Raw genomic sequence first — 23,563 nt, forward strand, 5'->3', positions numbered from 1 at the left:
GCATTATGTATTTTCTATTTATTTATTTTTTAGACTATCAAATCTTAAAAATATCTAAAAGCTCACAGATAAGCCTTTGAGTGACATTCAAGACTCTAGGCTCTTTTTATGTAGTCATTCTCTTATTTGAGTTTAATATTTTATTCTTAGCATTTTAAACTTGAATTTTTCTTTGTAATTTTAGACATAATTTCTTCCTACCTTCAAGTATTATACTTGTCCTTATTACTATTATTATATTTGCTTACAAATCTTATAAATCTTCATATTACTTTATAAAAATAATATTAAATGAAAAAAATAAATATACATATTATTCCAAACTCCTAAAGTGAAGGAATTCTGATTCCCAAGGCTTAGATTTGATGTCCACGACCATGACAAGGTTCAAATCCTATACTGCTTAACTATTTTTTTGAGGACAATGCGTTCAACTACTCCAAAACGAACAAATGCATAAATTGAAAAAGTAAAGATATATCAATAGTTAATTTAATTAAAGTATTTTTTATTTTATAATTTTAATTAACTTTAAATCAACAACCACGTTTACTTTCTCACTATATATATTACTAAATTATTACTATTTACTTAAGAAAAATCAAATCCAAGCACATATCACATATGTCCTTGAACGGTTGCACCAAACAGCTACGTTAAGATAACTTACAAACAGTTTGCGCAGCTACCAAACTGTATTGATAGTATATAAATGCAAAAATCAAACCCTGGCAGATTAAAAAAAAAAAGTTGCCATTACAACACAGACTAACAAGATAGATATCGATGTACCAAATAAAAAAGACAGATATCTAGTAGTCCCGTGGAATATAGCATCCTGCCACTTTATGATTTAATAATTTCATTCAGCACAGAATTGATAACGTGCTTTTTCCACAAACAAGGGAAATGCAAATTATTATATGTTTGCATGCTCTCTTGTCTACCGTACGGTACACCCACACGAGATGCAAACCACATGAAAGATCAGAATGAGGTGGGCTCCTTCGTGCATTCTGTTAACAACAAAGATTACATGAGTCCCAGAACTCAACTCACCCGACTTTTTAGTATTAAAAATAAATAAAACAACAAAGATTACAGAATGGCATTGTGAAGCTTAACTGTTTTACCTGCAAAATGATTTATGAAGTTTGTGTACTGGAAGGCTCATTTTGACACAATTCAGCACTCAGCATATGATGAAGAAGAGCATCAACCCTCTGGCTTCGTGTTTTTGTGCTGCAGCAAACCAATATTGTTAAGAGTATAAGACCACCATCAATCTGACTTCAACTAACATTAGCTTCTAGGTTCAATTTGTCTTTCACAAGGTATTAGATCATGATTAAGTTGATAGGAAGTCAATCATTAATTCATTCCTCAAAATTAAATTAGGCACAAGGTATAATGGCCTGTGCGTTGAATACACTTCAAGCCAAAGGGCTTTTGTTTCAGGCAGCCTGTTAGGATGAGTTAGTCTTTGATCAGTATAAAAGAAGCAGCTTATTGTGCACACAAACATTGACAGCTATATACATACCCAATAGATCGCTTTCGATATTTATCTCCTTCAACTTCCTGCACAGAGATGGCAAATATAGAGTGAGATTTAGAACATCTTGTTAAAGCTATTTATGTAAAGTTAACAACCAATCTGAACGTGTATGTACTAATGGCGTTAAGAACAATCAGAAACTGATAAAACACCAATTAATAAACCAATAAAGTATAATACTAAACATAGAAATCACATATAACATAACAACACACTTGCTGTTCTAAAGACAAAAGTCTCCTACAAATAGTGTTTCTCTGCCCACAAACAGCAAATAACAAGTTAACAACACACTTTCCCTACTATAAGAAATAATCCTAATACATAACAATCATCAGTTATTTTCTATGAATAACTACTATCATGCAGTTTCTAATACAAAACTACTACAGAATCACGTACACAAAATAAGTCATTTTCTGTCACACTCCAAATAATAATTGACACCAATTCATATTCCATCAACGGGTCCTTCCTAAACTACTTGGATCTCAGTTCCCATTAGAAACAAATCATGTAGAAATCAAAAAGTTACTTTTACATTTAAAAAGAGACTGTACAAAATTATCTATGGAGCACTGAAAGTTTGTAATGTGGACATTGCTTTAGAATCAAGTAATAAGCAGTATCCAAGTAAGAGTAAAAATATTCTGAGTTCAAATTCAAGTTTCATTGATACCCATTATTCACGAAAATTAACAAAGCATCTTTCATACACATCCATCGATAATATTAGGATAATGATTGTTGCATATGGTGAGGCATGAGGATAATTACAGCAATTCAGAAAAAGTTGCAGTGAAGCTCAGTTTGTTTTCATGTGGCTGACAGAGGAGTCAGTGGTCATGTGTGAGTATCTTTACTCACAAGTGCTGATTTTTTTTTCGTCACAACTAACAATGAAAAATAAGTTTGCTATTTTCCAGGAGTAGTAAGAAGTAATCACTGATTTAAAAACATGATAAGAATTACAAAGGTTACAGTATTTGTTTCCAATCATTGCATTTGATATGAAACACTCTACAATTAGGTGCAACCGTTTAAAATTTTATTTTCTAACTGAACTACATATCATTTATTAGTTAATGCTTAAACATGGCTGTTTAAAAGACTCCGCAATTTATAATTCCTTATTGGTAAGAGTTCATGATTAAATACAAACCTTGCCATTTCCTTCACAAGTTTCTGATGACTCAAGTTCCATTTCGGCAAAGAATGCCTCCAAGACAAAAGCAATAATCTGAAATGCAGGAAAGGCAGGATCATTTCTAACTTATTAAACATAAACAATGTGTTAAGACGGTACAATTTAGGCTGTGGTATAAAAATCCAGGCAATTTCATTCCCTTCATAAAAATATTTTTTAGTTTGGGTTGGGCCTAACTCAACCCCATAAGTTAGCTCATGAGGAAAGAATTGCCTAAGTTGATATTGGAAGAGTTGTGGAGTCATGTAGATTTTTGGACTGTTCAGGTGGCTCAATATCAGATCCATAATATGCAATCTTGAGTTTGGGTTGGGCCTAACTCAATCCTAGAAACTAGCTCATGAGGTAAGAATTGTCTTGAGCCTTTATAAGTTATTAAGTGGGATCTCAACAAAAAGATTTCTTATTACTGTTTTCTATTAAATAAATTTTAGAAGTTGTATTAATTGTAAAGAATTAGAATTGTGCATGTCCATATGAGAAACACTGTAACTTCACAATGTTTTCATTCCTGAGATAAAATTTGTATTCCATAAAATTGACAATGGAATTATAATGCATCAAATAAGGACAGAGTAAACCATACCAAGTTCAAAAGCAGCAAAACAGTAATTAAGTAGAAGCTAATGAAGTACAAATAAGTCCAAGAAGTCCCAGTTAATTCCTTGTAGCTCTGAAACAGAAAACCACTGAATCTATGAGGTAAGTGCATATTGAAGTCATAATTTGACAATAACGTAGATAAAGATTTCATATAACAATTGATTGCAACAACTAACGGAAGTGAATAAACATCCTATAATATGACACTACTCAAATGCAGCAAGTAATTTATACGTATTTTAGATTGTTGTTAATTTCAATAATAGTGCTTTACAAACAACCCAGCACCGAATGAACAATGCACAAATTTGTTATTTTTCTTATAGTTTCATGCTGCCATAAACAAACTCCAGGGACTCAATTGCAAAAATTTTACTAAATCAAGGTCATAATTACAATTTTTTTTAGTTTAATTAAACATTCCCAAAAATTCAGGGACCTACTGATGAATTAAATTTATTAAATTCAAATATTTGGCATATTATTTTTAGTCCTATGAAGAAGAGGAGAGAGAGGCCAAGAAGAACATTGCAGGAAGAGGTCAAAGGATAACATTAGTCTTTAACCAAGCCAAATGACGTCTAGTGATCCATGTAGCCGACTTCACCTAGTGAGATAAGGCTTTGTTGTTATTGATTTTCAATAAAATACTACCGGGACCAGAAAACTAACCGAGACAAATTGTTATGCAAACTTAGGAATATATATCGCATAACAATGGCCGCCAGTGCAACAACTAATAGACTTATTCCATTATGAAAAACCAAAAGATCACATTGCAAGTAAAAAAGGATAGGTGACAGAGCACATACCGTCATAACTTCGTCCCAGGTTGCCGTGACAAGAAAATTGAAAAGTGTCACAATTCCATTTGGGTAATCATTGAAATTGAAAACCAAATAGCTATTTTCTGTCAAGAATGATACTCCAAGAACAATATATACCCTAGAAATGGTTCCATTTCAGAAGCAATATATATGCCAAGATTTAAATTCACACCAGGATGTTGACCAAACCCCACCTTCACCCTCAAGAAAAAATGCCATGTTTAGTGAACATAATGAAAATATGAGCTTCAAATTTGCTCAGGTGTGAAGGAAGATACAAACTCCCCCCGGTCTCTATTATAAGCAAAAAAAAAAATTGATTTCACACTTATCAAGAAATTAGTTAATTTCATTAAATTCTGTTAATCCCACAACAAAAATAAGCTTTTTTTTCCCTAAACTGCCCTTCGTTGGAACTTAATATCAAGCATTAAAAAGTCTTTGGCCCTATTAAATGAAGGACATTTTGAAGATAGTCTCATAAAATAAGGCAAAGTTAGTTAACTTTTGCTTATATTTGAGACCAAAAAATAAGTGACTTTTGTTGCTTATAATAGAGACCGGAGGGAGTAACTATTACTGGATCAAACCAACCATGACAGGCTTAAAGGAGACAATTTTATAGATTATCAAAGGATACTCATTTTCAGCAAGAGCTGTTAATTCCAATTCGGGGTTTCCAGCATTAACGATTCCACCAAAAATCTGCACATACAAAGTAGAAGAGAAGAAACTTTATTAGAAAAAAGAATTGGATCATTGGCATAGAAAAGGAAAATAAATCCTCAATTTAACTTGTAAATCTATGTAGAAAATGATCAACCAACCACTACTAGCATTTCACTCACCTGTACACCAATTGAACAATAAATACACAAGGTACAAAATATGATCCCTAGGTATGGCATCAAACTTGGTATGAGAGTCAAGAAAGTTGCCACAAAGGCTCGGTATCGCTTGACATACATTAGGATCCTTATTAATCTCAACATTCTTGCAAGAAGAAGGTAACGAATCCTGTAAGGGGACAGGGAAAGCAATGTGTAATAGCATCTTCAAATAAATGCTACAAAACCAATGGCCAAACATTATTGGCACAACTTCCCATCTTCAAATGAATATACTATCTTTCAGACGTGCTAGTAAAGAAAATGGATCCTATATCAAACTTTTCTTTTTCTTAAATTCTAACTTTAAGAATTGCTACATCCTATTTTTTTTTAAAGAAAATGAAACTTGATATGGCACACCAAAATACATAGGTTAACATTAGCATCTATTACATTTAGACAAACCATGTCCTTTAAGGAAAGCACAAATAATAATAACGATAATCCACAATGAGAAATTAGTGTTAGAGTTGGATCAATAATGAGAACCTGAAAACAATGCCTCTTTCCCATAAGATAATAATGATGCCATGGAAAATTATATTTAATTCGTGACTATGATAATGAAAGCAACATAAATACCGACATAATTAGAATTAAGAATGGATTAAGCTTAACTCAAACCCAAAAGTAAACTCAAAGAGGGGGGATTGTTCAACATATATAAGGGATACTTTGTTCAAATACCCAGCTGGTGTGGAATCCTACCAACACCCCCACGTGTGAGGACTGGACACTTAGAACCTATGAAGCACTAACACTTCTCTTGTTCGAAGCGTCGTTGTATCGGGCACATTTCTGACATCAACACTGACACTTGTCTAACACATGTCTAGCCCTTTTAATCGAGTGTCCAATTAAAAACTATTTTTTGTTAGCTTGGATATTTAAGCCGACATCTTTACGTAGCTCAAACACTCAAACCAACACCTTCGGATCCACATTAATATTATTAAAAATTATTCACTTTTTAACTTTTAGAAAAAATACATAAAATATAATACAAAGTAGTACCAAAAATAATGTCTCTAGCCCTTTGTTGAGGCTTGTTATCAATTTAGATATTTTGTTATAGAACTTATATTTCCTTTTATTAGAGTTTTCTCATTGTGTGTGTATGATGTGTCCCCGTGTCCTATATTTTAGACATTAGCATTGTTAGAGTGTCCGTGTCGTGTCCAAAGTTCGTGCTGCACAGCTTAGAAGATGAAGTTTGGAAAATAAAATAAAATTAGTGGATGAACATTAGGAATAGGATACATGGGCAAAGTAAGAGGTGTGGTGGTGTGCAAAAAAAAAAAAAATCGAATTGAACTAATCCAAAACCAAACTGAACAATTTTACAAAAAACAAAGCCATTTTGAGGAAAAGCCGAATTTAACTGCTTTATAAAAACCATTTGGTTTGGTTAATTGAACAAGCCGAATCATATATGAGTGTGAAATAGATAACTAAACTGAACCAAGCCGAACCCAGAAAAACACTGAACCATTTGGAAAAAACAAACTGATCCACTTTATAAAAAAAAACAGTTTGGTTTAGCAATCCATTTTCACAAAGGGATTTGGTTCGGTTTGGTTCAATTTTTTCAAAAATTTGAACTGTTTACAGCCTTACAAAGTACCCCTTATAATTCCGGGGTATTATTATTCCAAATGTTGGTTCCTAGTTCATATTAGGTTTATAGATTGGTTGCCCTCTCTGGTGGGTTGTCTCTGATAGATTGCCAGTCAGGGGTTTCAGTGGTGGCTGGTGGCTTGACTCAGGCAAGATTTCTATGGAGTACGGGTGCACATTGATGGTGAGTCAAAGGAAGAAACGGGACCTGCAATGAAGGCTGTTCTGGCTCACAATAGAGGCTGGGCACCAAGGATTACTAAGAAATTAAGGCCGATGCAGAAGAAAAAAAAAGACTCTCAAATTGGAATATCTATAGCAAGTTGAAAGGAATAATCAGGAATCTTATTTTTGAATAGTTCTTTGTATAATAAGTATATACATTTTATAAACTAAGGCTCATAATTAGTTTCCCAGAATAAAGCCAAACTATATGAATAAATCTAGATATCCTAATTATCTATCCAAATAAAGGAAAGACAGTTACAAATCAAATCTGTATAATTAAGTGAAAAACCATAGAATTATAACAGCTCAACGCCACACAATCATGATAAAAAAAATCAAGATATGAAAACTTTTCAACAAAAAAAAACTCCAAGTTTAAATGTTTTAACATATATTGTCATACCATTTAAAATTCACACTATTTGACAAATGGACAAAAGATGAGTCCAATATTCAGCTTTATATGTTTTATATGGTATTAAACTAATAATAGAAATTGTTTAAAGCTTCAATTTTAGTAAATGCACAAATCCATCTTTAATATTCTCTAACATTAGTCAATAACTCTCTTAGAATGTGGGTTTGAACCTAACTCAACCCTACAAAATTGGCTTATAAGGTGAGGGTTGTCTCTCACTTATATACTTTAATTTGGCCATATCACTAGTCAATGTGAGATCTTCAACAAACTCAGTAATAATAATTGAATCTCACATCTGAAATGGAAATAGACCACTAAAGTGACTGAAAGAGTGTTTGGTGAAATAAATCCCAAAATGCGTAACATTAAGCATTATGTTCATGCAGTAATTTGGAATTATGAACCAAAAACAGAAATATGAAACATATGAACATTCATAGTAAAAGTTCATACCATTCTCCATTTGAGATGAAAGGAAGATCATCATCAGCTACAGCAAAAGTTACAGTTTCTCCAATGGCTGCAAAATTTAGAATTATCAATCAGTGCAACATAGCATGACCTTAAAAACTGGAGTTTCCATATAAAATACAATTCTTGGGCCTAAATTGAATGCAACACATTATGAACTAGAATAGCAGCTTCTAGACACCTAAGATTATACAGCAGCAACAATCCAATCTAATCCAAACTGCTTTTTATCTGATTGGATCAGATTTAAGTTGTATTCTAACTGAACTAGACCAAACTGCAAATATACCTTTTTTCATGGGAAAGGCAAAAGAAGAAATTGCATGCATTCAACCATATGTTGTTTAAAGAACAGAAAATAACAAGTGGCATAAATTAGTTACCAATTATCACTGTGACAATAAAATCAAAGCGATTTTGACCATCTCGCCAATAGTTCTCAAATCCAAATGCATAAATCTTTAAAACCATTTCTATTACATATATCCACCCTGAAAAACAGCAAGGAATGATCAGCTAAGAGAGTAAGAGCATTTAACAAATTATTTTAAATTGGTTAGAGAGATTTGCTCTATCTAGTTTTCAAGTAATTTGACCTTGGAATGCTCATTTCTTCCATAAAAGGATGTTTCATCTCCAACTACCAAGGGAATTAATTAACTAGGATTTAAAATAGTCTCAGTTCTCAACCCTTCACATCACTTTCTTTTACAGTTATTTCTACATGCCAGTCGTCATTTTTCCATCAGTACTTCAGAACCCATATCTCTTATCAACCCCCTTCTAATCCTAACTTTTTTTCTCACCTTGTCTCACATATTTTACTTTTAAATAAATAATAATATTAAAACACATCATTCTATATCAGAAATCATAAGTATTTGGTATGCCAAACCAATAAAAAATAGTTCATTGTTATCAATCAACAAAATTTGGAATTCGTTATTTTCTCTAGTCTTTTATTAACTCTGTAATTTTGAAAAAGCCATACTATACTGAAGATCCTGCCTCTTAAATATCTCTTGCCACTAATATGAAACTCATACTTAAATATTCAAAATGATACAATTAATTAATTATACTTAAAATTGTTTCTGCATATGAAAATAGTGAAACAGAGAAACTTTGTCTGGAGAGCTTAACTGCTCACTTCAAGCTATCAGAAAAGATTTTTTGCTTAAAGAATTGGCAATATTTTGTACAGTACAAAAAGGAATTCACACTGTAACATTAAGATATAACAAGAAAATACAGTGTTTGGATGCCTTACCGAAAACGAACTCAACCACTTGCCACGCCTTTTGAGCAGAATTGTTTTCTATATCAAGCTGGAATTGTAAATTAATACAAAATTATCAACATGTACATACACATATGCCTTCAAAAGTTTGAGTCATAACGACATACATAAGCTAGGAAAAAACAAGATGAGGCCTTTACACATTTGTGCACATGCTTGCAAGCACAGACACACACACCCCAAAACAGAATCTGCTATAGAATATAATCTCATGCTTCAAAATCACAAGACCAAGGTGCATTTTGTATATCTATTAAGAGTGTCATTATCTTTCATAAACATACTTAGACAACATTTGCTAATTTCATTCAAACCATCAGTTCTTTAGTTTCCAGAGTCCATATAAGCTACTACTAAATTTATCAAATATAATCTACCTGAATATCACAGTTAAATGATGGTGTAATAAAAAAAGAAGCAAGAGATAAAAAGTTACCAAAAATTTATGGCAAAATTACAGATGCAGTAGCGTTACACATGAAAATGTTTTTTGAGACTAATATTTCCTCTCTTTAATGAATTAATTCTTTTATCCAAAATAAACTGTCTTGAATAGACACAACAGCTTAAGCTTCTTATTCAACATTTTTGTTCATGGACGCTGATATTTGTGTGAGGACTAGAGAATAGAAAAATTCACAATATTCACATGACCACTAAAGCTGGAAAAAAAGTTAGGATTGATATCAGGCTATCAGTAGAACAATCATCCATTTGAACTGTGGCTTTACTTAAAGCTGCAGTACATAATGAATTCATTAAACACCATTCTTACTGATTTTTAAGAAAAATAGCACCTACATACCACATTATTGAAAAATGCAAGTATATTTAACATATATAGTCACATCAAGCGAAACAACAGGCTGCGGTTAACATGAATTAATAAATTGCTTAGCAGGGAAAGCATGCCATACCGTTGTCTCAATAATAACAGCAACCAGATTTATCACGAGAACAAAGGACACTAGGTATCCAAACATAGGACTCCTCACAAATTCTTTTAATCTCTTTGAGCTGGGTGAATGGTAGAATGCTAAATACTCAAAGTAAGACATCTGCAACCAAATTGGAAAGTATTACAGAAGCTACAAATCTTCACCTTCCTAGTTACAGTACACCTAGATGAACTTCCAAATATTTTAAATTTGGAGTCTTTGAACTTACAACATCTTCCTTCTGAAATTTTAAAGCAATGGCATTGCAAATATCTGCAAATTCATCCTTGTTAATCTGAAAGAAAAAATATATTTACATTAAAACATGCATCTACACACATAAACATCAGTATGTGCATAAAAGATAGCCAAAACACAAAAGAACAAATATTACCTTTATATCATGACTATCATCGAGCTCATCAAATATTAATTCAAAGTCTTCCCGAGAGATTTTTGGCAAAGTCCTAAAGAAAACACAAAATTTATGCTTCAACCTTCATAAAGTGGGAGGAAGATAATGGAAAGCTACAAGTTGAGAACCACAAGTGAAATAACTGATACTTCTAGCATCACAAAATATGTAGTGCCAGTTTACCAAGAAAACAAAATTCATTACCATTTAACCAAAACAGAAGCCACTGTGACAAGCTATAAGCAGCACTACTAACAAATATACAGAAAGCCAAACAAGTGGCTTACTGAGTAACTCTTTAAATTTCATCAGCAATACTATGAAGTTGAAATGGAAACAAATCAAGCAATACATCATTTAGGCAGAGCATCTTCTTCTCGTAATCATTAAACCAAAAATTGTTGTTTTACAACATATTTTGTGATTGATACGAAGTGCTGTATGCACATGTTTGACTCAAGAGAGGGAATAATGGGAAAAGGGAAAGAAATATTACTATTAGGAAATACAAGGGAGTAAAACACAGTGAAAATCTTCATGAATCAGCCACAAGCAATCCACACAAGTTAACTTGACACCACATCCAACTCAAAACCTTAAGGCATTAGGTATATGGGTCCTTGCCATTTATTAGTTGCTCAACATGTCCAGCCCTATCCAATGTGAGAAGTTTTACTCACACTTGCATCCCAACAATCTCCCTCTCGAGGGGATCTCTTTCACATGGTATGCTTTGCCCCAATACTCGTCCGAGTCGGTCACCAAGTCACACCATCGACTCTGATATCACTTGATATGGAATACAATGGGGATAAAACACCAAGAAGATTTTTATCAATTGGTCATGAAAAAACCACTTAAGTGAACTTGACACTACATCTAATATAAATATGTCCTTGCCACTTATATGTTGTTCAACATGTCCATTTCTATCTAATGTGAGACTTCTTACTTGCACTTGTACTTTGTTAGAAAATGAGTTATGAGTCTAACTCGACCTTACAAAACCGGCTTGTAAGGTGAGGATTACTCCTCACTTATATAGTTTATCTCAGCACTATCTTTAGTAGATGTGAGACTTCAACATGTCCCTTTTTGCCCACAGTTACTCGTCATGAGGGACTTTCAAAACACTCCCTCTATCTACCGGTGGCCACAATTTAGGTAGTTTTTCCAACATGCTTCAACAATTGCAACGTAACCAAATCAACCATGGAATTTCTCTAGCCTTAGACAATGTAAGATTTGCTTAAAATAAGGGTTCGATCTGCTAGCTGTCATCCTAGTAATTTGCATGGGAAGCTAACAGAAAACTTCAATGTTCCTAATTTTCCTCAAAGCCTTGATGCCCAGTTTACCCATCTTGGCAAACTAACATGTGTTAAATACTGAAGACATACATATATCAACTAAAACTATGCTATTCTGGAAAACCCTCTATGCATGTGCTTTCCAAGTTTAGAAAAAAGATTAACAGAGCCTATAAAAGGGTGAGACATGAAAATCTGACAGATTCCTCATTCTTATCTAGAAATACATATAAATTTTCACAAATACCAAACTGATTCTGATAGTTCCAATATCATTATGAGCAAGAGGCAAACTAATAATATGATAAATCTGAAAGCATAATGGACATCAGGGAATAAAGTAATACCTGTACTTGTTCAGCTCCTCAAAGAGCCTAATGCATTGATTTTTGTTGAGACTACTAACTTTCTGTGACCACAAAACAATCTCAAACAGCTTTAGAATCAATAGAAATAAGTAGCTCAGTCACAAAAGAAACCTATAGCAGAGAAAAAGAATCAATAGATGCAGTCATAAATTCAGAACAAAAGAAGACCTGAATAAGAACAATTACTTTCATCCTCATATAATAGAATGAAATCTTTATTTAGAACAATGTTTATTCCTGATGCTATACTAATAGCATAGTCTCATTTAACACCATATTGAGTACTATAGGCATGCAAGCACACATGATCAATTTAATAGTAGAGACATTAGCATCTAAACAATTATCATTTTAGTAAGGTTAAATTAAAAATTTGGTCATTACACTTGATATTTTTTTTTTTCATTTTAGTCCTCACACGTAAAACATCTACATTTTGATTCCTTCATGAATTTGTGCTTTTATGTCTTTGTTAGTTGCATATACTATATTTTATTGATCATGAATCTCACGATTCAGATACGATTTGATTCATGATTCGGAAAATAGGTCCTTTGATTCACAATTTGAATCAACTACCATGGACTAATATGACAATGCCCTTCAAATTCAGGGACCAGAGTGATCGTTTGCTCAAAACATTTCCTCAGTCTTCTCTCAACGATTTATAGTTATAATTTCAGTGGTTCTTTGAAAGAGAAAAGTAAATTCCAACTTGATACTCATCAGTCATCACACATCAGACAAAATATCCTGACTTCTGAGATAAAAAAAAGAATATTTTCAGACAATGTTTAATTTCTCGATCAACTAAAGAAAAAAAAGCATTTACTCCTTTTATTCTTTGTATTTTATAATCTAAACCAGAATTCACTCCTCTGAACAATAACAAATATAAAGAGTCAAGTTTCAAATCACTTTAAAATCTCTCATGATATTTTATTCAGAGTTGGAATGGGTAGAAATCAAATAAATGCCTCTAATTTTCATGTCATTTAAAATGAAACTTGAGAGCATTTACAGTTATCAGTTTACAAGTTGTAACCTCCTTGAGACATTTCTCAGTTATTGCATATACTACAACTGATGCACAATTTGGTCCTCCTCACCAGAAAGATTGAACATTATGTTGTTATTAAAGATAAAGGTCAATCTTAATTTCATAAATTTAATTTATTCTCCCATGAACTTCTTATATGCGTGTGTGTGTGCGTGTGTGTGTGTGAATAATATTATATTTCTTCTCTTTTAACATAAAGGGAGTAAAAACAAATTTTCTACTGGATATCAAAGAATATAAAAGCAAAGCCCACCAGAAGAAATAAGGGAAAATAAAGAACTTTCATGCTCTTATAGCTATCACTAATCACATATCAAAATCATTGAAAAAATAAAACATAGTTGTTTTGACATCTGCGCGGTAGCTATGTCTGACAACGGAATAGTCAACTAAAACATGGAAAATTACACTTACATGCGTATCCAAGAGATCAAAAGCTTTGTCCAACATAGTTCTTCTCAAACGATCCTTCTCAAAAACTTGTTTTACAAGCTACAACAAAAGAATATTTGAGCATTGTTGTCATTTGTTTGAATACCCATCCTAGAGTACCTGATATACATCAAAACTCTTCTAATATATTCTAGGTTGGGTAGCTAAATAGGAAAAAGATCAACACAGGTTCAATACTTTCACCTAACTTCATCATTAGATCTATATAAAAAGAAGTAATTGTATGAACAAATTTACCTCACTCTTGAAACTGTCATAAACAACAGCAAGGATCAAGTTTGTAACAAAGTAAACTCCCACCAGCACAAAGAGTACGAAAAACAGGCAATACCAACGTGACGACCTTAAAAGCCAAAAAAAAAATTATGAGCATTGATGGTTGATGATATCTCAAATAGAAAGAACAAAAATCATCTAGACAGGCAGATTCAAACTATAAAATTCAAACTCTTACTTGTATGCAGGAACCCAAACATCTGGATTATTGGATGTGGTAAATAAAAGAAATAGCTGATACAACGTAGTACCATAGGAAGTGAATACTGTTTTCCCCTGTATTGTATCCTCAAAAAACACATATGCCACCCAACTAGCAAAAAGAAGAAACAGAAGCCACAAAGCCTGCAATGCATGAGAATTTGACAGCACACAGTCTGATAAGAGTGTTGATTATAACAAATTGAAATAATCCTAATGTAGCATTCAAGTGAAAGAAAATAAATTTTGAATGTAAAATGGCATGTACTGATGTACATTGTTGTAAGATAGTAAGAGTTGCAAACAGGAACAACAAAGAGCAAGGCCAAGGAGAACAACATGAAAGTGAACTAACCAAGACATTTAAGTATGTGTCAAGCATCCCAACCAAGATAGTGATGGTTTCTCGTAGCTCCCTGACATCAAGTTCAAATGAAGAATTTGGCTATCAAAAATAGGTTGTACAGAATTTTGCTTTTGGCTGAATAATGAACATACAAGAATTTCAAATTGTAATACATGTGAACCATTGTAAGTAACATCAAATAAAAAATTATTAAACGTTAGTTCTGAAAAGAGAACCAAATCAACCTAAAGCTTAACCTGCCACCTCACACGAAATGGTGAAAGCCCTTAAGGACTGAAGTGTGTAAAAAGTACAAGACAAGCACAATTTGTCCTAAATTATAGTTTAAATAATTAAAGTGGCAAGGATCAAACTTTTGATCACTTGGTCTCCATAAAACAGAGATTTTAGCTCCCCACTAAGCCTCCACAAAACAGATCAATTTCTTGTGCTGATCATGTAAAAAATGTCCCTCCATTTTAGAAACAAAATTTTCAGTAACAGGAATTTTTTAAAAATTGATATCAGAAAAAAGTTGAACTGACTCTCCCACTAGAACAAATTATAAAATTAGACACTGAGGAAAATTCTATTCTGTAATACATCTACCCTGCAAACTCTTATGTATATTGACAAAGACCCTCTTCAATATCCAAAATCCAAAATGTTTGATAGCCAAGGGATCTTCAATATCATAAACAACAGTACATGCTGCCAGTCAACACCTACTAGGTGGAAGGGCACATTTAATTATCAACATAACAGATAGAGTACATGAAAGATATGTTATATCCTACTCAATTCTATCTTTGTCCCTTCAATTATCCTCCAGTCCTGTCTTGTGCAAATATAATAACTAGAGTTTATAAATTTGAAGCAGTAAAACAATGATTATTAAAAATTTCAACACAGGTCCAAAAGATACAATCAGCAATAGTATATTTACTCCAAAGGAAAACAAAAAGTTGAGATAGGGCAGGCAATACCTAATATTCAGAACAAAAAGAACAACTCTGATATAAGGTGCAATTCTGAAAGGTAGAAAATCAAAAGCCAGTGGAGACAAGAAAAGGGCATAGAGCAGCACATCAGCAACAAGCACTAATAGAGAGAAAACCTGGAAATACCAACAAATTAATTTATTAGTAAACTACAGATATGGGTGCCTTGGATTAGATTTTATGAAGAAATTTGGGTGAGGGATATCCTCTTTTTCAAAGGCCTTCTTACTTATTATCTACTCTTAACCAACCCCCAAAACAAAAATTCAACTGAACTCAAGGTTTTAGAACTGTCTGGAACTTCCACCTAGGAATCTTGACAGAAAAGCCCCTCAACTAGAACCTCGTTTATTTATGTTTGATTCTACTAATTTGTCTTCCAAATTTAATAGGAGAATTAGGAATCTTTACTCCTCTAGAATGCATATGGAAAATTTAACACCAATAACCAACCCATTCTTTAAATTGAGAAGAAAAAAAATCTTCTTGAGAAATAATTTGGAGCTTTGGAGTCCGGACATCGAAAAGCCAACTAGTAGGAGTGCCATGGGCTGGATTGGACCAGGTCAATATTGGCCCAAAACAACTGGTGATCTGGTCAGGATAGGGCAGACCCAAAATATGGAATGTACAAATTTAGAAATTATGCATGGCAGTGTCTTAAGAATTTAGAACGGAACTAAAACTAGAGATGTTTCAAAATATGTGTGTGTAAACAAATATTTTATAAACATATAATTGTATCAAATGTAAAAACACTATCATGTTATGCATAATGTATTAATTTAAGTCAAGAAGTTTTATAATTTATCCTTAATTTACACAAGAAATTATCTCTTCAAATAATATGTAACATTTGGTCGAGCCAAGTCAACCCAAAGTGTGACCTGATCCCGACAGAAAACTATGTTAAGTCTAAATTTCAGAACCCAAACCTGGCCCTGATAGCTTTTGCCTGGGACAGGTTAGGTCTTGAGCAACCCTAACTTCCAAAGGCCAAATCCTTAGTTCAAAATTTGGTCCTCAAAAGTAACATTGTTGACATATAGAGCTGATAAAGCTTTGTTTTCTCCTACCGTATTATATTCTTTAGTAGGATCTTGAAGCAACATACCTTCAATTGATTAATAGTATTTTTCCAATATGTGTGGGATCCTTCGTATAACAATGGGAAGAATGTATGTATGATTAGCAAAACAAGAGTTATTCCCTGTTACACAGAAAAAGCTCACGTAAGGCAATAAACTATACAGATAGCTGAGAAATGAATACAAGGACAATTCAACAACCCCACACAGATCACACCAATATTCCCATACCATTCCCATTTTTTCTTAATAAAAGAAGAAAAACTTCTTAGAAAGGAAAGATAGAATGTACACCTGATGAGAGGATAAGAAGTCCTCCTTAAAAGGAAGGGAAAAAATGACACGTCAAACCAAATTGGCTAAAAAATGAGAAAAAGTTTTTGCAGATGTGCATAAATAACAAATCCCATTGAAACAACTACTACCAAGTACCAAAGCACCAAAGAAAAAAGAAAGTCCCAGCAGATATGCATAAATAACAAAAGAAAAACATCAAAGTAACAAAATGATGTAGTATGTTTCATGTACACAGTGGAAGGATAATTTGGAGCCTACACTTGCTTTATCACCCCAGAATCCTTACTTAACAATTAAACATACCAAAATATCCAAAATGAGACATTTAAGTAAATAAGATAATGGCATAGACAGGTAGTATTAGCTGTTTCACTTTAATTTCAAAATGTAGCCAAATAAGTAACTTAATTTCACCTTGTGATTGACAAATATTACCAAAGGTAATCACCATTTTCAAAGTGACAACAACAACTAAAAGGTTCGTCAATAATTTACCCAATAAAAAGTAATGGTGTCTGAAGCACTGAACTCTTACCTCATAAATAAGACATTCTGCATCAGTTAGATATGGCAATTGTCCCAAATAGAAATACTCTCTATCGTTGCAGGAATTTGTGGTAAGCTTTTTACACCATAGAGGTTTCTGTACCAAGTAAAGTAAATTATGAAATACCTTCTTTCTATTTTATTTTCATTTTCTTTAGCCTGAAAGCCTCAAATAAAATTAACAGGAAGTAAAGTTCATAAGGAGCTTGTCACTACTAACCTCCAGGAAATTCAGGACTATCAAAGCAAAATAACTAAGAGACCAGATTAGATTGCATTTATTGAATATAAAGTAAAATCTTATGTAATTTTGGAAGTTTGGTGAGTCGAGAATTTCCTCAGGGAGACCAACACCATCTTCAGCCTGTATAAAGCATTTCCAACCAGAAAAACAAGCAGTTAACTGACCCGAAAGAAAGTACATGAATAAATATATATCAATGTAAGGGGGAAGCTAGTAGAATATATGCAAGAAATAATTCAGTTAATTATATCACCAGAAAGCATCATTACCCACCCAGAGAAACGTGTTTTTTTTTTTAACTTTACTTCGTCTACTTTTGATATTTTTCATCTTCCTCTTCATTTTGACATCTCCTACTTCTATTCATCTCCCTCAAAACAAATATCCTTCGTAAATTTGTAGCTCTTGAATTACGAACCAGCAATATTAACAATGACACTACCTTCAACATACAGAACCACTTCCCCTATAATTCAAGACTTTCCAAATTCGAAGGACGCTGACAAAACTGTGTGTTTGGTTTTGCTTCATGCAAAATGTTTCATATTTGGTTTCATGTTCCGGATGTGATTTTCCACGTTTCAAATGTGACTTTCAGAAATTAATAGTTATAGCCTCTACATCTCAAACGTGAATCTCCTATTTTCAGCGTATTTCCAAAAATGCTATCACAAAATTGTGTCAAATACAGTTAAAGGATGCAGAAGCTACAAATTGTAGCTTCAAGTTGACGCGCGTAAGTGAGGTTTCAAATGCGGAATCAGACAAGCTAAAACTTGAGAGAAGATGCGATTCTACTTCAAAAATAACACTGACATTGTCGCCAAAACAGATTCAATTGGCGATTTCTTAAGATGTTTTCAATAACGAGTCCGTCACAGAAATTCGGACACAGATTTCATTCATAAATTACAGTAACAAGCAAATTAACAACAAGATCTAGTTATCTAAGTTCAATAATCGATTCCGGCACAATGCCTGATACTAAACTCGCTCGCAATTGCAAAGCAAAACAGTTAACAGCTAAATTAAAGCATAATAATAAACAGTTTGCAAAAGACAATATCGTCACTATGAGTTCACAGAAATAGCTTGGGGAAAAGGCAAAAGAGGAACGTGAACGAACCAGATCGATGAACGCAGCGGCTTTCTCGTAGTTGGAGCCGTAGGTGATAGCATCGGAGCGCCGGAATATTCCCCGCGACCGGTTACTCTGGTCACTGCTTTCGCCTCTCAGCAGAGACTGCTCCATTTCGGGGAGAGAAGCGAACGAGGAAGAGAGAGAAAGCGAAAGAAAGAGTGATGCGCGCTGAAAACACTATTATTACAACTATGTCATCTTGAATATGCTGCTACTACTATTTATGATCCTCATCCAGTTGAAGAATGCTTTGGGATCACGCTCTTTGCACACGAAATAACGACCATATGGAAAGGAAGATCCTGCATACACCAGTGCTATTCTTTGAGTATATCGAGAAACCAAGTGATGATTGTGATGTGATTGGGGTGTGACCACATCACACCCTTGATTCCGATCCAAGCTGTCCACGATTATTCCACGTATCGCGTGCCTGCTTCAACACTGGATATTCTACATTGCAAAGTCAAAGACCGTGCCTGCCACCTTCTTTCAATTCACACCTTCCCTGTCCTTTTTGTTTTGCCCATTTACTACCACGTTTGAATTTTGATTGCTAGTATATTTATTACACAAACCTGAATTTTTATTATTGATTTTAGGCAGATGCTAATACTATTCCATTCAAACTGGTTGAATAAAAAAATGTATAAAATTACGTTTTTTACGATTTTCTTTGCGTTTTTTTTTATAATTTTGATTTTTATAATAAATATGTTAGAACACTAATTTGGCAGATCCTTGATTTTATTAAGTAGTAGTACTAATTATAAGTTCGTCTTTTATTTAAGAGAATTAAGAATTGTTTTATGTCTCTCCTTATCAGAATGCCTGGCGTCATTGTGATAGTGGATTGGGTGTAATTTGCTCAATAGAGACAAGTGTTCCAAACATATCATTGGATGTCGCACGCATGACACTTGGAAATTAAAAAATTCACGGTAACATAATATGGAGATAGGTAAAGATTAAGTTATATTAGTGAATGAAGTCATTCATCACTATTGTAAAAAAGAGTCTTTGTGATAAGAAAAAACACTAACTCAAATGAGATGAATGTATCAATATCACATTATATGGTTGATAAATAATTTTTTTTAGGTATGTGATCATGAATTTGATCTCTAGTTAATGTGTATAAATAAATAAGTTTTTATTGGATTAAAAAAAATTGAGATGGAAGTCATGTAATTATTGTAATAGTAAGAGTCTTTTTAAGTCTGTTAAAAAAAATTGTATTGGGGTGTTTTTTTAAAAAAAACTTAAGTAAGAATGATTTTTCAAATTTATCCAAAATACTTAAGATGATAAATATTTATTGAGATGTTTTCATACATGCAAACAAGAGATTTTAAACCATATTATATTCATTTTTTACTATTTATGTGTGTAGTGTTGTTTTATTTATATGGGCTCAATTAAAAAAAATACTTATTTCAACACAGACTAAAAATGTTCGTTAAATTCATTTAATTTTTTATTTCATATAAAAAATATATTTTTTAAACTATCTTAAATTAATGATATTTATAAGAGTTGGTGCTCACATTTAAATTAACTTAATGTTATTTTTAAAATAATAACATTAAAGAAATGAATTAATTGAGATTTATTTTCATGACACTCAGAATATTTTTAAGTTTTGAATTTGTTTATTTGTAATAATTAAACACACTTAATAAGAGGAGTTAGTTTACAACAACCCATATATTCTATTTAACTAACTTAGTTGTGGACTATGATTAAAGTTCGAGTAATATCTCTTGAGAGACATTTTTTTTAACCATGATATCATGGTACGAATTAGTTTTTGTTTGGTGAGTAATTTTTTAGGGACCATAAGCATATATAAAATAATTATTCTTTTTTTCACATAATTTATTTTATATTTAAGGATTAATCAGAATTTAAATTTTAGACTATTTAATTAGGTGACACAAATCGTTAACACTTCTGTCAATATTGCTTGATTAAGAGATAATTTTATTTCAAATATAATGTAGATATTTTCTTTTAATAAAGATTCAAATACTAGCTCACCATTAATTTATGAAAGACTTATTTCTTTTCCTACATCCAAGTCCTGTCGGCAGTGTATGACGGAAAATTAATTCCACAATATATATATATATATATATATATATATACTAGTCATGAAATGCGACTTTTGTTACATTGCATTTCTTGAAGAAGCGTTTTTAGTATAATTGAATCGTACGATAACAAATCATAAACGTCATTTCGCAAAACATATATACTATTGTTTTTATTTTTAGTTAAATTAAGTTTACTTTTGAACGCGTGTCGAAATGGAAATGAAATTGATTTTATATTAAAATTCTCACTTTAAGTTCTTAGACATAATTTTTTAAAAAATTTGTGATTAAATTAATTTCACAAAATAAGGCTATCTTAAAATTAAAGGTTTACGTGAACATTAATTCAATATTCTATTAAATTTGGGGATTAGGATAAGAATAAGACATATCTAATTGGGCCCAGGATTTAAAGATGACAAGATGAGATATTACTTTTGAGTTTTGATGTTATTTTTATTGTAGTGGACAACGTGACGTGAGATTGAAGGCAAATAATAATAAATAAAAAAAATAAATGCCATGACCACGCCATACATGCAGTACTCTCAACTTGTCTCTGCTCCCCACATGGCATGACTGAGTTGTTGAAAGGGAAATCCTTCCATTCTGCTTCCTGATATCTCTGGAATAGTGGAATGAGAACCAATACAAAAGTGGAGATAGCTAACAGTGACAACAACTAAAGCAAAAAATATGAATGAGAGACATTTAAGGTTTCGATCATATCTATGTAGAGAAGACAAGGCATATTCCACGAGGGAAGAAGACGAAGAAACAAAGCTATATAAAGGGCTGCAAGTGAACAAGGCTGCGGGGCACATGCAGATTGTGCCGCTGCTATCATCGGAGGTATCAAAATCAATCTTTATATAGAATCAGACTTTTGAGCTCACCCTAATTTCATCTAATTATATTTATACACTTATATATTCTTAATTATTTTATTTTTTGTCTCATAATTAATTCTTTCTTCATTTTATCTATATATATTACCGACGGGCGTTTTACTAAGGAATAATGAGTTGTTTATAAGCCGTTGATTTACAGTAGACTTAAGTACGTTATTACAGTAGGCTTTTAGTCGCTTGTAATAGCCAAAATTCTTATAATGCTCTCTTGTCACACTCATTTATGTCAACTTTAGGAAGGACAAACTACTTTATCCTTAGTTGAGGCATCAGGGTCTATTACTTATCATAAAATATGACTAATCGTTTGAATTGAAAGTTTTCTAATAAGATATATTAAGTTTAGAAAAAAAATATATGTAAATAAAAAAATTAGAGATTTAAATATATTTTTGACCAATCAAATTTAGAGTCTATTTTTTTAATCTCTTAAATTAAATTTATATTTAGTCCTTCGAATTTTCAAAATATTTTTTTTTAGAATTTTCTGGCAGAATTTTTACCATTTAGATGCATTATTTGTGACAATATTTTAACTACAAAAGGAACGAAAAATGCATGCATTTTGCAAATTTGATAGATTAAAAATGATAAACTCTCAAATTTAAAAGAATAAAAATATATTTAAGTAAAAAATTAATTAATGCTTTTATTACACTTTATTTTGATAGATTAAATATTATTTAAAATATAAGTAAATATCTATTGTTAAATATATAATATAGTAATAAATATCTCAATGTGAAATTAAATATACATAATTAAAAGTGTTTGATAAATTAGTTTATTATATTTTATAACTTAAGTAACTTATAGCTTAGATAAACTTAATAATTATGATTGCCTAGATGTTGTGAAAATACTAGATGACACAAACTACGACGGTCAGTTTAAGGAAATTGTGAGTGAGATTGTGAAGAACAAACACAAATTTCAACAATCATGGGTGATACACATCATGAGGAAAGCAAATAATTTGGCTTACTCTTTTGTTAAAGCGGGACTATCTTTATCATCTTATTTATGTTTTTATGATTAAGTAATTTTTAATCTTTGTTTGGGGTTTCTTTGTCCAGAAAATTCAACAAAAAAAAAAACTTGATAGTTATGATGAAATTGCAACCACAAGCGATGGCTGCTCTCCCCATTATGAAGTACTGCCTTTATTCCCCAACCGGAAGTAGTAGGCTCATCAGCCCATTCCAATTCTGTCTCAGAGTCTCACAGACACAGATAAATGGTAACGGCACAGGTTAGTAATTTGCCCCCACTCCAATTGCCAGTACCCATTTATTATTGAACAATGAATAATGATTCATCAACATTCACCCACTCTAAACCATCTCATTAATACACAATAATTATTTTTTTCTCATTGCATTATATCATCTATTATATTTACATTCTCTTTTTCTCATTAGTTTATTATTATTATATGTTCCCGACTCTAATAAAAAAATGCTCCCGACTCCATCCAATATATATATATATATATTATACACATTATTCTTCCCACAAATGCTTCAATATTCAAATCACCAATGGCAAACCACTAAAGAAAAAGAATGACAAATTCAAAAAGCAAAGCCAACATGGGGAGGCGCCTATGAAAATGCATCCTGCCATTTCCGTTTCAGAAATTAATTTAGTTTTTTTAAAAAAAGTTACAAAAAGTAGTGTTCCAATAACTGGACTTAGCTAGTCAATAAATCTTCAAAAAAAAAAAAAAAGCTAGCCAATAAGACCGAAA

General features: G+C 32.2%; 1 protein-coding gene and 1 long non-coding RNA gene across 3 annotated transcripts; one reads left to right on the forward strand and one right to left on the reverse strand.

The window, feature by feature from the left end:
• Positions 1-567: 567 nt before the first annotated feature.
• On the reverse strand, positions 568-19,333 carry LOC114376080 (two pore calcium channel protein 1B-like). Of its 2 annotated transcripts, none has more exons than XR_003658902.1 (24): positions 18,792-19,333; positions 17,642-17,785; positions 17,411-17,518; positions 16,605-16,700; positions 15,476-15,606; positions 14,499-14,559; positions 14,121-14,287; positions 13,904-14,009; positions 13,628-13,705; positions 12,133-12,194; positions 10,455-10,527; positions 10,290-10,355; positions 10,040-10,180; positions 9,093-9,150; positions 8,206-8,313; positions 7,805-7,871; positions 5,044-5,212; positions 4,836-4,900; positions 4,181-4,271; positions 3,352-3,454; positions 2,721-2,798; positions 1,544-1,581; positions 1,134-1,242; positions 568-1,016 (listed from the first exon to the last, which is right to left on the reverse strand). XR_003658902.1 is itself a non-coding variant. In XM_028333999.1 (24 exons), exons 1-23 carry the CDS (start codon positions 18,915-18,917, stop codon positions 1,146-1,148), a joined length of 2,217 nt encoding a protein of 738 aa, XP_028189800.1. In that variant the 5' UTR covers positions 18,918-19,330; the 3' UTR covers positions 568-1,016; positions 1,134-1,145. The 2 variants fall into 2 exon arrangements, 1 of the variants encoding a protein (XP_028189800.1); XM_028333999.1 differs by having other exon boundaries at positions 3,352-3,438; positions 18,792-19,330.
• Positions 19,334-21,343: 2,010 nt separating this feature from the next.
• Positions 21,344-23,188, forward strand: LOC114373815. Its single transcript, XR_003658467.1, has 2 exons — positions 21,344-21,754; positions 22,890-23,188. It is a non-coding gene; the product is annotated as an uncharacterized LOC114373815 (long non-coding RNA).
• The last annotated feature ends 375 nt before the right edge of the window (positions 23,189-23,563 follow it).

This window comes from Glycine soja, chromosome 11 (assembly GCF_004193775.1).
Source record: "Glycine soja cultivar W05 chromosome 11, ASM419377v2, whole genome shotgun sequence".
In the NCBI taxonomy this organism is placed as follows: Eukaryota; Viridiplantae; Streptophyta; class Magnoliopsida; order Fabales; family Fabaceae; genus Glycine; species Glycine soja.